The sequence below is a fragment of the Carlito syrichta genome, unplaced genomic scaffold (assembly GCF_000164805.1).
Source record: "Carlito syrichta isolate Samal-C Ts95f unplaced genomic scaffold, Tarsius_syrichta-2.0.1 Scaffold304499, whole genome shotgun sequence".
NCBI classification, from domain to species: Eukaryota; Metazoa; Chordata; class Mammalia; order Primates; family Tarsiidae; genus Carlito; species Carlito syrichta.
This window is the reverse complement of record NW_007248595.1, coordinates 92837-108686: the sequence shown is the minus strand read 5'-3', so window position 1 is coordinate 108686 and position 15850 is coordinate 92837. Positions and strand designations below refer to the sequence as shown.

Below are 15850 nucleotides of genomic sequence, written 5' to 3'. Positions count from 1 at the left end.
GAAGTTGACTCTAAAACCCATCTCTCTAGAGCAGGAAAAGTGCAGGCTGTGCTTCTAGACAAGCCATGTTCAGTCACTCACCTGGGTGTGGTTCTACCTCCACGTATCCATTCTATGTCCCAAAGAAGTTTTCATTGCAAAGGGCACACAATTAGAACTTTTTCACAGTTGACAATTTAGGGACTCTCCTGGAATTTGCAAGTCTTGAGGAAACAGGCAGAGCCAGGCTGCCCCAGGACCTCTGTGTATGCCATGCTCCTGGGAGCTGCTGGTCCATTCGTCTGCTTCCCCGAACAGTTCCACGGTCCCTTCTCAGTGTGGCCTGCCAGACACATCCCTTCCCTGGCTTTGTCACTGTCTGGGACACTGTCCACGTGGCCTCCCTCCCCCATGGGCCTGCTCCCTTTCATACCCTGGCGCCAGTGCACGGGCAGTATGGCGTGGGTCCCTGGTTATTGTGGGGTCCACAAAACACCCATGTCAGCTCAGAGGCAACAATGGATATGTTTGAATTACATGACTTGGAACTACTGTCGGCCACTCAGTTGGGCCCAGGGAGCATGCCATCTGAGCCTGTTATGCCACACGACCGGCAGGCCCCAAGCTCCACTGCCAGTGCCCCCCGGGCCATGAAAAGGATCCCTGTGAACCTAGCCACCTGTATCTCCCCAGAGTGGATGATGCCCCAGGCTGCATCGGGGACTTTTTTGGTCCAAGTGGTCACTCAGTGACTCATCAGAGCAACCTCGCCTGGGCCTGGGCTTCCGAGTGTTCAGAGAACGCCATGTCTAATGGCTGCGGTGTGCACAAATCACGGTCTCGCTCACCGGTAAAGCTTCTCCGACGGGGTACCAGCTCCCTTTGGTGGCTCTCCCGGGTGACTTCGGGCGCCAGGGCTGCCCGTACCTGCTGGGACACGGAGCGTGTGGTGGCAGGAGACTCTCGGGAGCCCAGTGGTCCCGACCATGTCTGCAGAGGACGTGCCTTTGCCTTGAGTCTTTTTTTTTTGAGTTGGAGTCTCATTCTGTCACTCAGGCTGGAGTGCAGTGGCATATTCATGGCCACCCCAGTGTCAACCTGCTGGGCTCCAGCGATCCTTCCACCTCAGCCTTCCAAGTAGCTGGAACTACAGGTATGCACTACCACGCCCAGCTAACTTTTAAAGAATTTATTGTAGAGCTGAGGTCTCGCCAAGTTGCCTGGGCTGACTGGTCTCGAACCTGCAGGCTCAGATAATCCACTCATCTTGGCCTCCCACAGTGCTGGGATTATAGACTGAGTCACCAAGCCTGGCCTACTTTGAGCCATTTTAAAATACAGCTCACAACTCGACGCTGGGCAGTGTGGGAGACATGAGGTGTGAAGCCCCAACACAGGGCACCACTGGTGTCTCATAAAGGCCTTCCCGCCACGCCCTTTGCAAGATGGAGCCCACTGCTGACGTGTCAGACAGAAGCTGGGAGCCCCAAGATCCACGTAAGCCACACACTGTGTGAGCCTCAGGCTCCCTCCAGGAAGGGCAGGACACAGCTCTGTGCCATCATCCTCCAGCAATTCTGTTAGGCACTCCTTAGGGGAGCATGTTCTTGGGGGGGCTGGTCAGAGCCTCTGCCTCAAACCAAGGCCCTATTCAGGACAGGGAAACAGACATGTCCCTCGAGGCTGTGATCTATGATCTAGGTGAGGGATATTCAGGCAAGAGGAGAGGTCGGGCATGGTGGCGCACACCTGTAATCCCAACACTCTAGAGGCTGAGGTAGGAAGATTGCTTGAGCCCAGAAGGTTGACACCAGCCTAGGCAACATAGTGAGACCTCATCTCTACAAAAAAATTAAAAATTAGCAGGGCATAGTGGCGCACTCCTGTATTTCCATTGTCTTGGAAGACTAAGGCAGGAGGATTATTTGAACCCAGGAGTTTGACGCTACAGTAAGCTATGATTGCACCACTGCACTCCAGACTGGGTGACAGAGGGAGACCCTGTCCCTCAAAAGGAAAAAAAAAAGCTGCAGGACACCAGGAGGAGCTACAACATCATAACTAGGACCTTCCCAGGGGACGTCATTAGCAGAAAAGTGGCCAGATGGAGTTGCCATCAGAACAGGTGGAGGTAAGCCACACACGCAGGTATGGTTTCTATGAGGGGTGATGAGGTGACTCTGGAACTAGCCAGAGGTGGTGGCGGCAAAACAAAGGAAAACAGAGCCGGGCTCGGTGGCTCAGCCTGTAATCCCACGCCTTCGGGAGGCTGAGGTGAGTGGATTGCCTAAGCCCACGGGTTCGAGACCCGCCTGGGCAGCGAGACCTCATCTCTACAATAAATCAAAAAATCAGCCGGGCGTGGTAGCGCAAGCCTGTAATTCCGGCTACTTGGAAGGCTGAGGTGGAAGGATCGCCGGAGCCCAGTGGGTTGAGGCTGCGGTGGCCGGGAACGACCACTGCACTCCAGTCTGGGTGACAGAGTGAGACTCTAACTCAAAAAAAAAAAAAAAAAAAAAGGAAAATACTAAATGCCAACGAATAGAACACTTTAAGACAAACTCAGGCTAGGTGCAGGGGCTCACGTCTGTCATCCTACCGCTTTGGGAGACTAAGGTGGGAGGGTTACTTGAGGCCAGAAGTTCGAGACCAGCCTGGGCATCATGGTGAGAACCCATCTCAAAACAAACAAACAAAAAAAAAACAAGCTGGATGCAGTAACTCACACCTGTCATCCCAGCACTTTGGGAGGTGGAGGTGAGAGGATTATCCGAATCCAGGGGCTTGAGACCAGCCTTGGCAACTTGGCGAGACCATGTCTCTACAAGAAACCAAAAAACTAGCTGGGTGGGTTGGTAGTGCACACCTGTGGTTCCAGCTACTTGGAAGACTGAGATAGAAGGATAGCCTAAGTCCAGCGGTCGAGGCTGTGGTGGTTGTGAGCATGCCACTGCACTCCAGCCTGGGCAACAAAATGAAATCCTGATTCAAAAAAAAGAAAGACACACAGAGAAGAGAAGGAGAGACAGATAGAGATACACACAGAAAGAGGCAGAGGCATAGAAAGAGAGCCGGGTGCTGGAGCACTATGGGAGGTAGAGGCGAGAGGACTGTCTGAGCCTGTGGGTTCGAGACCAGGCCAGGCAACTTGGTGAGACCTTGTCTCTACAATAAATTAAAAAAATGAGCCAGACGTGGTGGCATGTGCCTGCAGTTACAGCTACTTGGGAGGCTGAAGCAGAAGGATTGCTTGAGCTCAGCAGATCAAGGCCGCAGTGGCTATGAGTGTGCCCCTGTACTCCAGCCTGGGCCACAGGAGATTCTGACGCAACCCCCCCCCAAAACAAACAAATGAACAAAACCAGACTCTAGCTGTCCCCTTGGATGGTGACACTCGCAAGGTTCATGTCCCAGCTCCTACCCACAGCCTTCTCAGCCCTCTCGGCCCGCAGACGTCCGGCCTCCCGGAGCACAGCCATGGCGCGGATGGCAGCCCGCAGCACAGCCCAGCGGAACACAGCCACGGGGTCCATGCCGATGAGCTCACGCACATAGGAGCTTTCACTGCCCCGCAGCAGGGCCACGATGTCAGGTCGCATGTAGTCCATGTTTTTCTCCCGGAAGTCCTGGCAGGGGCATGGAGGCAATCACTCGGGGGGGGGGCCCTGGAGACTGGGGGCTGGAGGGACAGGGCCACTCCAACCGCAAGAGCAGGCTGGGTCTGCGGGGACCTGGATGTTGAAACCAGGGTTTGGGGCTGGGCCTGGGCCCTGGGGTCCTCACCACTGGCCTTCCTGGCCTCCGTAGGTGGTGCTGGGGCCACCTACCTTGATCTGGTACTTCACCTTCCCCGCGAAGTGCTGGATGATGAAAGCTGGCTCCTTGACGGGGGTGCCTAGGAAGTACTTGTTGTCCTCATGCTGCTGCTTGAACTTGGCCAGCAGTGTCTGGCTTGTGGCGTGGGGAAAGCTGGGGAGAGAAGGCGAATGCTTCGGTGGCTTGAATGGTGGCAACACACCTGTGTGCATGTCATGGTGTGGATCCTCTGTGTACAAGGAGGGCAGGTACGTGGGCAGGATCGGCACAGGTGGACGGGGAATGACAGGGAAGGGGAGCGCCTGCCGCTGCCTCTGCCGTGCTGATCACGTCCCCAAGGGCAAACCGATGCTCTCAGGGCTGCAGAATTTTGATTTTTTTTAAGAGACAGAGTCTGGTTATGTTGCCCGGACTGGAGTACAGTGGCGTAATCACAGATCATGGTAGCCTCAACTTCCTAGGCTCAGGCGATCCTCCCGCCTCTGTCTCCTGAAAACCTGGGACTACAGGCACTACCACACTTGGCTAATTTTTAAATTTTTTGTAGAGATGGGGTCTTGCTATATTGCTCAGGTTGAGTCCAAACTCCTGGGCTCAAGTGATCTTCCTGCCTCGGCCTCCCAAGGTGCTGTGATCCCAGGCATGAGTCACCATGCCTGGCTCGGGCTGTAGAATCAATGGGGTGCAGCCCAGCACCGGGGGCTGGGCAGCCCTCTTCGTTTCTCTCATACAGCTGCTTCCTGAGGGGCTCCCAGAAGCTGCTGACTGGGCTTGGTGGCATCTGCAACACTCTCCCCAGGGGAGGCCTGGATCTGGTCAGCTCCCGAGAATGGTCCCAGGTGGGGGTGACTCCTGGTCTTGGAGCCATTTGTACCCACAGACCATGCCTTGGGGGGCTGCTGTCCCACTCCCAGCTGGAAGGAGGGGCTGAGACAGCATGAGGCAGGCAGAGACTGCCCTGGGGGAGGTGGGGAGGGGTGATACAGACCTGGCTATCACCGATGCCAGGAGGGAAATGCTGCTGGCCTTGGCAATCTGCCTGTGCCAGCCACACTCAAGCGCAGGTGAGAGTGTGTGCTCCGATCCCCAATACTGGGCTCTAGGGCTAACGGGTTGAGGGGCTGTGTGTGGCTACCAACCACGATGTTTCTAGGGCTGTGAGCAGCGTATGGCAAGCGAGGCATCTGCCTCGGGCCCCTGAAACGCCCTCATTAAGATGAGTGACGTTTTAGAGCACTATTTTAGGGAGAAGAAATTCCACGATGAACAAAACTAGCAAGAGTTTACATAAAGGCAGACCCAGGCCATGGGGCCAGCCCTGCCTCCAGGGCCCTCCCATCTGGCCTGGAGTCCCCTGATGACCAGCTCCTCCCAGTGCCCTGTCTCTTCTCTTGTCTGAAAGTTTTCTGTGTGGACCCCAGCCTTAAGGGGATACATTTGTCCCCCACCCTGAACAGGGATTAGGTTTGAGGCAGGAGGTGTACATGATTTGCTTAAGACTCTGGTCAAGGCCGGGCATTTTTGGCTCACGCCTATAATTTCAGCATTTTGGGAGGCCAAAGCGGGAGGATCCATCGAGACCCCAGGAGGTCGAGACCAACCTGGGCAACATAGTGTGACCCTGCCTCTACCAAAAAGAAAAGACTCCGGCCGGCCCCTTGAAGATGTTGCCAGCAAAGGAGGGGACTGATAGAGGTGCTGATAAAATACACGTTCATGTCTTAACCACCCCCAACCCATGAACATGACCAAATAAGGAAACAGGGTCTTTGTGGATGTAATTAGTTACAATGAGGTCATTAGGGTGGGTCCTTCAGTCCTTCTAAGAAGAAAAAAGACTGAGACAGAGACACAGAGAGGGAAGGAGGCCACACGGAAACAGGCAGAGATTGGGTGATGTGGCCATAAGTCAAGGGACGCCTGAGCTCCAGGAGCTGGGGGAGGCAGGAGGACCCCTTGCCCAGCAAGTCTGGAGACAGTGTGGCCCTGAGACACCTTCACCTTGGACTCCTGACCTCCAGAACCCACAGAGAATCGATTCTTGTTCGTGCTGCCTGGCTTGTGGTGATCATTTGGGCAGCCACAGGAAACCAACTCAGTGAGTGTCATCTGACTTCAGTGACTGCAAGAATGGGGTGCCAAGGGGATGCCTTGTCAGCCTCCACTGTGCCCAGTGGGTGAGGGGACAAGGCTCCACAGTGAGGCAAGCCCATGGCATGCAGGTCCAGCACCACATGCCACTGTCTCTAGTCTCTAGACACAGGCCCACAATCCTCTGCTAAAAGGCTCAGGATGCCTGTGCTTCAGTACACATAGATCAACCACATATGTTAGTTTCTGCGGCGAGTTGGGGGTGCATTTTACAAACGTGAGCTAGAAGAGGCAGAGCCGTTCTGGGTCAGGCTGGCCTCGGGGGCCACGAGCCCCACCAGCCCCTGGCCAGCTGTCCGCAGGACTGATGGGCCGCGACACTCACTTGCTCTCCTCGTCCAGCAGGTAGAAGAGGCCCGTGGGCTTCCTGCTGATGAGGTGGATGCAGCCGACATTGTCTGTGTAGTCGATGTTGTGCCAGGTGATGCCCTCGCTCTGGTACTCCTCCTGCAGGGCGGGGGCATCAGTGAGCCGGTCAGTTCACAGAGGAATAATATTTCTATAGCACATACTGTGTGCGGTTGGAGGACCCCTAACCAAAAATTCAAAATCCTCAATGTTTCAAAATCTGAAACTTTAAGCCGGCGTGGAGGTGACTGGAGTCCCAGCTACTCGGGACAGGAGGATCCTTCAGTCTAGGAGGTCAAGGCCGCAGTGAGCTATGATCCCATCACTGTACTCCAGCCTGGGTGACACAGCAAAACACTGGCTTTAGAAAAAAATAAAATAAAAGGCCAGGCACAGTGGCTCTGTCATCTCAGCACTTTGGGAGGCTGAGGTGGGAGGATCGTCTGAGCCAAGGAGTCTGAGACCAGCCTAAGCAACATAGTGAGACCTCGTCACTATAAAAATAAAAATTCAGAGTTTTTGGAGGGCCATCATGACATGATGTTCTAAGGCCATGCTCACTGGAGAGTTCAGATGAGGGATGCCCAGCTGGTTTGTATGACACAAGAGTTCTAAAATCAAAAGAAACCCCAAATCTAGGACATCTCAAGCAGTTCGGGTAAGGGATACCCATGCTGTACAAACATATTTAGGTAGAGACTGGCATGTTTATGCATAAATGTCCAAATAACAAAGTGCATATTAGTATGTAAATATATAAAGTTATACATTTAACTACATAAAGTTATCGTATAAATGAACCATTATCAACAGGAAACAAGACTGCATGTACTCAGACAGTCACAGCATGGTGCTTAAAATCGCAGTTCCCGGAGTCCGCAAGCCCACACATAAAGGGCCAGACGGCAGTTGCTGTGCTACTAACTGCCATGTGAAAACCCCTGCAAACAACCTGTAAGCAAATGGCTGTATACCAATAAACTTTATTTATAAAAACAAACTGTGGAGCCAGATTCAACTCCAGGTTGTGGTTTGCCGGTCCCCGCTCTAGAGCTCTACTGTCCAAGGAATACAAAATGAGTGACTTGAATAATCCTGAGTTTTCTAATGGTCACATTTTTTTTGAGTCAGAGTCTCACTCTGTCGCCCAGGCTGGAGTGCAGTAGCACACTCATAACCATCACAGCCTTGACCTGCTGGGCTCAGCCTCAGCCTTCCAAGTAGCTAGAACCACAGGTGTGTGCTACCATGCCCAACGAATTTTTTGATTTATTGTAGAGATGAGGCCTCACCAAGTTGCCCAGGTTAGTCTCAAATCCCTGGGTTCAGGCAATCTCTCGTCTCTGCCTCACAAAGTGCTGGGATTACAGGCATGAGCTACTGCACCTAGCTAATAGTCATAACTTAAAAAGTAAAAAAACAGGACAGGCACGGGTGGCTCAAGCTTATAATCCCAGCACTTTGGGAGGCCAATGGGAGAGGACTGCCTGAGCCCACGGGTTCGAGACCAGCCTTGGCAACATGGTGAGACCTAGTCTCTACAATAAATAAAAAAATTAGCCAGGCATGGTAGCTTGTACCTGTAGTTCCAGTTACTTGGAAGACTGAGGCAGAAGGATTGTCAGAGCTCAGTGGGTTGACGCTGGGGTGGCCATGAGCATGCCACTGCATTCCAGCCTGGGCGACAGAGTAAGACTCCAACTCAAAAAAAAAACAAACAAAAATAATACACTTAATGTTGGGAGCAGTGGCTCACGCCTATAATCTCACCACTTCGGAAGGCTGAGGCAAGAGGATTGCCTGAGCCCAGGGGTTCAAGACCAGTCTGGGCAACTTGGCAAGACCTTGTCTTTACAATAAATAAAAAAAACTAGCTGTACTTGGAAGGCTGAGGTGGAAGGATCGCCTGAGCCCAGCAGGTCGAGGCTACGGTGGCCGGGAGCATACCACTGCACTCCAGCCTGGGCGACAGAGTGAGACTCTGACTCGAAAAGAAAATCCATTTAATTTAACCAATATATCCAAAATGTAATTATGTTAGTATGTAATCAACATTAAAAAAATGACCGAGATATTTTACATTCTTTTTGTCTGCATTAAGTCTTCCAAATCTGGCATATATGTCACTCTTCCTGTACAACTTAATTCCATCTGGCCACGTTCCAAATGCTAACAGGAAAATCAGTTAAATATTTACATAAACCCACCCGTTTTGTTTTCCCATAAGAATTATCAACATGAAAGATAACATGATAACATGAGTAAAGACGGCAGACTATTTAGCCGTGAAGACTCGTAACACAGATGATCATTGTCATTGACCAAAGCAAATCCTTAAAAGGCAACTCTGCTTCTTTCCCACCGAAAAGACTTTTGTGTTTAGGCAAAGAAAGCCCCAAAACAGCTTGTGGCTCAAAATATCCCTGGCATGTGCCTCATCTGGGGCTGGGTGGGATTTTTTTTTTAATTTTCCTTTTGACAGAAAAATTCTGGGGTAAGTTTGCCAACGATCTGGGTCTCAAGGGAGATTCCAGCTCTAGATCATTGCATCCCTCCTTGGGCTGGGTGGGCAGCAAAGGACATTTTCTTGTAAATTGCTGCACACTGGAAAACAGCAGGGCAGCTCTTCAAGCAATGAAACATAAGATTATCAGATGTTCCAGTGATTTCACTTCTGGGTACACACCCAAAAGAATCAAAGGCAGGGTCTCCATGTGATATCCATATATCCATGTTCATAGCAGCAGTGTTCAAGCACCCCAAGCATCTATCAACGAGAGAGTGGATAAACACAATGTGGGCCACACAATGGAATACTATTCGGCGTTAAAAAGGGGCTGGGTGCGCCCATCGTCCTAGCACTTTGGGAGGCCAAGGTGAGAGGGCTGTCTGAGCCTAAGGGTTCAAGACCAGCCTGGGCAACTTGGCGAGACCGTGTCTGTACAATAAACTTAAAAAAAATTAGCCAGGTGTGGTGGCGTGTGCCTGTAATTCAAGCTGCTTGGAAGGCTGAGGCAGAAAGATCACCTGAGCCCAGCAGGTCGAGGCTGCGGTGGCCTGGATCGTGCCATTGCCCTCCAGCCTGGGTGACAGAGACGCCAACTCAAAAAACAAAACAAAAACGGGAAGTTTTGACGCCTCTTACAATATAGACGAACCTTGAAAACACTGTGCTGAGTGAAATAAGTCAGACACAGAAGGACAGAGGCTGCCTGATGCCACTCATATGAGGGCCTCAGCACTGTCACATTCAGAGACAGAGAGCAGACGGTGGATGCCAGGGCTGGGAAGGGAAATGGGAGCGAGCATGTCCTGGGCATGGAGCTTCAGTTTGGGAAGATGAGAAAGTTCTGGGCTGGGTGCTGTGGCTCACACCTATAATCTCCTCACTTTGGGAGGCCGAGATGAGAGGACTGCCCGGCCTACCGGTTTGAGAATGCTCTGGAGATGATGGTGGTGATGGTTCCACGACAATGTAAATGTGCCTGTGGCTAGCGAATTACATGCACATTCACTTACACACGGCCAAGATGGTAAACGCTGTGTGATGTGTATTTTACCAAACGAAATAAATGGCAAAACAGAAGCTCTGTCCTCACCTGCTCCAGCGTGAAAATGTGCTGGTTGAAGTAATACTGCAGCTGCTCGTTGGCGTAGTTGATGCAGAACTGCTCAAAGCTGTTCCTCTCGAAGTCTTCAAACCCAAAGATGTCCAGGACCCCGATAGACAAGCACTGGGGAGACAGAAAGCGTTCCCTGCCAGTGGGCCCCCCGAGGAAGCTGGCTTTCACGTGGGGCCAGCTTCAAGGGCCGTGACCTGCCAGGTCCTGGGTGTCCGTGTCCGGCTGAATGCTTTGCTGTTGTCAGCATAGAAACTGTGACTGTTGCTTTTTCTGAGTCAGGGTCACTCTGTTGCCCAGACTGGAGTGCTGTGGCATGATAGTAGTTCACTGCAGCCCTGACCTCCTGGGTTCAAGCGATCCTCCCGCCTCAGCCTCCTGAGGAGCTGGGACTATAGGCACCACCACACCTAGCTAGTCATTGTTTAAAAAACATTTATTTATTTTTATAGACGGGGTCTTACTATGCTGCCTAGTCTGGACTTGAACTTCTAAGCTCAAGTGCTCCTCCCCCTCAGCCTTCTCGGTAGCTGAGGCAACAGGTGCCACCATGCCTATTTGAGAAAGGGGCCCCAAACTTCATCCTGTGCTGGGCCCCTTGGACTCCCTTGCCTGCCTGGCTTCCTGGGCCTGCCCGTGGGAGGAACCAGCTCTCCACAGCAGGTGCCTTGGCTCCTGACATCCTGGGTCATCCATCAAGGACGACTCACTGGACACAGCCTCCCTGACCTGGCTTGGTAGAATGGCTAGCAACACTCACCGAGACGGCCTCTTCCATGTCCTTCTTGTTGAGGAGGGCATGGTTGATCCGCAGCACAATCCAGTCAAACAGGGCGCTGTACAGTGACTTGGCCATGGAGTCCCGGGCAGTTATGGCCTGTGGACACAGGGGTGGCTCACCTCAGGCAGGCACCTGTGCGCCAGGCTGCCCCTCATCCACGCACACTAGGGAGTGGAGGCAGCCAGTACATCGCTTCACCTCGTACGTGCTGACACACCTGTGTGCTAAGGCGAGCGCGGACCCAGGGACCCATGCACCTGCTCAGACAGTCCACACACCAGCTCACTCCTCAGAGGAGCCTAGGTGATGGCTGAATGAGGACTGGGGTTCCAGGACAGGAACAGGTGCACCTCGTGGTAGAACCAGCAAGGCAAGCCAGGTCAGCACCCAGGCCCCTTGTTCCTCGGGGGCACCACGTGACCATCTCGTATTCATGAGAGGTTTTTTTTCTTTTTGAGTCGGCGTCTCAATCATGATCACAGCTCATGGCAGCCTCTTCCTACTGGGCTCAGGTGATCCTTCTACCTCAGCCTCCTGCGTAGCTGGAACTACAGGTGTGTGCCACTATGCCTGGCTAATTTTTCATAGTTTTTTGTAGAGACGGGGTCTTGCTATGTTGCCAAGGTTCGTCTTGAACTTCTAGCCTCAAGCAATCCCCTCATGAAGTGCTGGGATTATAGGCATAAGCCACAGCACCTGGCCTATAAGAACTTTTTTTAAAGGTCTAATCTATATACAAGTTCCCTCTGCATACTCAGTTCTCAGCTGCAACAAGAGATGTGCTTAGCTGCAGGCATGATGTGCAGGGTCCCTCTGGCTCTTTCTTGGATGCCATGGAAATGGAGCCACAAAGAAGGCAGCCCTGCTGGGTGCCTGGCTCAGCGCAGTGCTCTGGGGGCTTCTGCGCTGCTGGGGTCTCAGGCAGCCTGCAATGACTTCCCGGTAACATTACATGGCTTGGCCCTGTGTGGGCTTGGAACATCCCGGTGCCTATCTGAAACACCCAGGCAGCTTCCTGTCAGGTGAGGGGCCATCATCAGCTAAAAATCAGGGACTTTCCTGCTGCTGTCCAAGCTGCAGGCTGTGATGTAAGAAGGCAAAGGAGACCACACAAGAAAACACCCAGGCTCAGGCAAAGGCCAGAGGGAGGTGCCTTAGCTGAGCGTTAGGGGCACAGGCCTGTGGGTCATGTTCATGGCCAGGGGTTGGCAAATGTTTTCTGGAAAGGGCCCAGGAGTCCGTTTTTGGCTCTCTGTGTCAATGGCTCAACTCTGCTGTGTAGACGGTATGTAAGTGAATAGGTGTGGCTGTGTGCCAATAAAACTTTATTGTCAAAACCAGGCAGAGGACCAGATCTGACCAACCTCTGCTAGAAATGTCTAGAAACCCAGGGAGGAACACGAGACTCAAGTTCTGGCCTGATGGCCACAGTCTGTCTTGTAAGCTGTGCATGTCTGAGCTCACGTGAGACTCAGAGGCACTGCCAGGGACAGGAGGAGCCCCCACACTGCCCTTTCCAAAGGACTCTCCGCTGGTGTCCTGGGGACTGGTACCAGCGAGTGCCCGGCAGTGCTCACCTCGCTGAGGCTGTAGGGGAGAATCAGCTTGTCGTTGACAGTCACTGTTTTTCTCTTGGTCAGAACTTCCACCAGAATTTCTCGCTTCACCTGTTCCAAGGTTGGGGAGGGAAAGAGGAAGGGAGACAGAGAGCATGTCGGGCGGTCCTGAGCCTGAGGCGATGGTGTGGACCCCCAGTGGCTAGGTCAGGGAAAGGGCCCGGAGACTGCTGACTGTGGCACGCCCTGGGCTAGGCAGGCCGCAGAATCTTTACCCAGCATAGGCTGGTGTTAGGGCATGGGCGGTGCCTGGCGGCCTGCACGCAAGCTGTTGAGATCAGAGGGTGACTCCCACCCAGTGCGCAGAGGTCAAACTTGGGCTCAGACCTCACCCAGAGACCAGACCGCTGAGCCCCTCTGAACTGGCGGTCTCTGCATGCCAGTAACAAGAGTGGGGGTTAGGGGAGTTTCCTGCACCCCCAGGAACTTGAGAAAAACTAAGGCTCCTGAGAGCCTTCTCTAAGAAAGGCTGCAGATGGAACAAGTCCATAGAAAAGGGGAAGATCATGGCAGGGCGTCTCAGCCTGGCCTCGGATGAACTTGGGGCTGGGTCACTCTCTGACAGCGGGATGTCTTGTGCACTGAGGGTGCTGAGTACCATCCCCAGCCTCCACTGATGAAATGCCAGGAGTACCCCTGGTCTGACAACCAGAAAGGTCTCCAAACACTGCCCACTGGGGGCGAATCGACTGGCTCAGAAACAGTGAAGGAGGAGACGGCAGGTCAATGAGAAAATGACCCTGCTGATTAAACTAGAGGTTTCTTGTTTTGCTTTAAAAAAAGAAAGAGAAATGGGATCCTGCTTTGCCATTCAGGCTAGAGTACAGTGGTACCATTGTGGCTCACTGAAGTCTCAACCTCCTGGGCTCAAGTCATTTTCCTGTCTCAGTTTCCCAAGTAGCTAGGACTATAGATACGTGCCACAACACCTGGCTAATTTTTTTATTTTTTGGTAGAAAAGTTCTGTAGATGACAGCAGTGATGGTTCCATGACAATGTGAATGTGCTTGTTGCTGGTGAATTGTACACACATTCACTTACACATGGCTAAGGTGGTAAATGTTGTGTGATGTGCAAAGGAGGCCACATGAGAAAACACCCAGGCTCAGGCAAAGGCTAGAGGTAGATGCCTAAGTTGAGAATTAGGGACATAGGCCTGGGGATCATGATCACAGCCAGGGGTTGGTAAATGTTTTCTGGAAAGGGCCCAGGGGTCTCACTATATTGCTCAGGCTGATCCTTAAGCAATCCTCAAGTGGCCTCCCAAAGTGCTGGTGTTACACAAACCATAATTTTTTAAATATTTTTTGAGTCAGAGTCTCACTGTTGCCCAGGCTGGAGTGCAGTGGCATGCTCACGGTCACCACAGCCTCGACCTGCTAGGCTCAGGTGATCCTTCTGTCTCAGTCTTCCAAGTAACTGAAACCACAGGCGCATGCCACCATGCCTGGCTAATTTTTTGACTTATTGTAGAAATGAGGTCTTGCCTTGTTGCCCAGGTGGGTCTCAAACCCCCGGGCTCAGGCAATCCTCTCGTCTTGGCCTCCCAAAGTGCTGGGATGACAGGTGTGAGCCACTGCACCCGGCTACAAACTGTAATTTTAAATGCATTGCGCTTGAGGGCTGAAGTGGGAGGTGTCACTGCCTAGGAAGCTCATCGGAAATGAGGAAGGGACATCACAGAGGCAACAGTGGAGGAAGCAAGGTCCTGGTTACAGACACCCCAATGCAGGAAATGCTGGGAGCTCGTGCCCCAAGTGAACCCCTGGGGTCCAGAGGCCCAGAGTTGGACCTAACCGGGGCAGCAGGCTGTACCTTCAGAAGCTGGGACAGGGTGTCCAGCACCTCGGAGGGCCCAACCTCCAGGCCCTCCTCTCGGCCCGTGGCTCTTTTCTTATAGGTGACGTTGCCCAGGTACAGGATAGCGGAGAGCACAGAGAAAATCCTGGGAGAGAGAAGGAGCTGACGACTGGGCGGTTCCACAATCCTGAGGCAGCACTTACCGGAGCTGGCTGGACTCACTTCACAAAGCCAGCAACTTCCAGTCAGAGCGCATGAAGCCTGAGAACTGTCTAAGCCTTGGCGGTGGGCTCCCTCTCGGAAACGTGACTCTGTAGACAGCTATTCTGTTTCTTCAGAGACAGGGTCTTACTCTGTGGCCCAGACTGGAGTGCAGTGGTACAATCACAGCTCACTGCAGCCTCAACCTCCTGGGCTCAGGCAATCCTCGTCTTAGCCTCCAGAGTAGCTGGGACTACAGGAGCCACCACATCCGGATAATTAAAAAAAAATTTTTTTTTGGAGAGACAGGGTCTTGCTCTGTTGCTCAGGCTGGTCTATAACTCCTGACTTTAAGCGATCCTCCTGCTTTCGCCTCCCACAGTGCTGAGATTACAAAAGTGAGCCACTGTGCCTGGCTTAAACACATTTTTTGTTTGTTTGTTTGTCTGTTTTGAGTTGGAGTCTCACTCTGTCACCCAGAATAGAGTGCAGTGGCCGGGAGCGGCCACTGCAGCCTCGACCTGCTGGGCTCCGGCGATCCTTCCACCTCAGCCTTCCAAGTACCTGGAATTACAGGTGCACGCTACCATGCCCGGCTCATTTTGATTTATTGTAGAGATGAGTTCTCTAAAGTTTCCCAGGTGGGTCTCGAACCTGCGGGCTCAGGCAATCCACTCATCTCAGCCTCCCAAAGGCGCGGGATTATAGGCTGAGTCACCGAGCCCGGCTGCATTTTTTTTTGAGTTGGAGTCTCACTCTGTCGCCCAGACTGGAATGCAGTGGCCGCTCCCGGCCACCGCAGCCTCGACCTGCTGGGCTCTGGAGATCCTTCCACCTCAGCCTTCCGAGTAGCCGGAATTACAGGCATGCACTACTGCGCCCGGCTGATTTTTTGATTTATTGTAGAGATGAGGTCTCGCTGCCCAGGTGGGTCTCGAACCCGTGGGCTCAGGCAATCCACTCACCTCAGCCTCCCAAAGGCACGGGATTACAGGCTGAGCCACCCAGCCTGGCTATTTATTTTTTTTAATTTTTTTTTTGAGTAGGAGTCTCACTCTGTCGTCCAGGCTGGAGTGCAGTGGTACACTCATGGTCACCACAGCCTTCACCTGCTGGGCTCAGTGGATTCTTCTGCCTCAGCCTTTCAAGCAACTGGAACTACAGGCATGTGCCACCATGCCCAGCTAATTTTTTGATTTATTGTAGAGATAAGGTCTTGCCAAGCTGTCCAAGCTGGTCTGGAGCCCTTGGACTCAGGCAAGTCTCTCACCTCTGCCTCCCAAAGTGCTGGGATTACAATAAGTGTCACATGAAATGTACTGGCTCAAACCACTCTGAAGGGCACAGGTAGCAGTGGCAAGCACCTTCACCCGGGCAGCTCCTAATGACCGACAGTGGGACCCCGTCATACACTCCCTGATGCTGGGCTGCCCTCCCTGGGCAGCTCTGCTCTGGACGCCTGTTCATTTCCTACCGGGCGTGGCGGGATCTCAGAGCGACTGGCAAGAGCCCAGATGCCCCCTGCAGGCGTGGCGGAA

General features: G+C 52.8%; 1 protein-coding gene across 1 annotated transcript in view; it reads right to left on the bottom strand.

Moving 5' to 3' along the window:
* MYO9B (myosin IXB) overlaps window positions 1–15850 on the bottom strand; it is a 76440-nt gene that overhangs the window by 28732 nt on the left and 31858 nt on the right. Inside the window, exons 6-13 of the mRNA XM_008060052.2 lie at window positions 14127–14256; window positions 12273–12362; window positions 10675–10791; window positions 9894–10028; window positions 6272–6393; window positions 3807–3948; window positions 3401–3605; window positions 828–906 (exon numbers count right to left, since the gene is read on the bottom strand). Of these exons, the coding sequence (XP_008058243.1) occupies window positions 828–906; window positions 3401–3605; window positions 3807–3948; window positions 6272–6393; window positions 9894–10028; window positions 10675–10791; window positions 12273–12362; window positions 14127–14256 (1020 nt within the window). The remainder of the gene's footprint in view (window positions 1–827; window positions 907–3400; window positions 3606–3806; window positions 3949–6271; window positions 6394–9893; window positions 10029–10674; window positions 10792–12272; window positions 12363–14126; window positions 14257–15850) is intronic.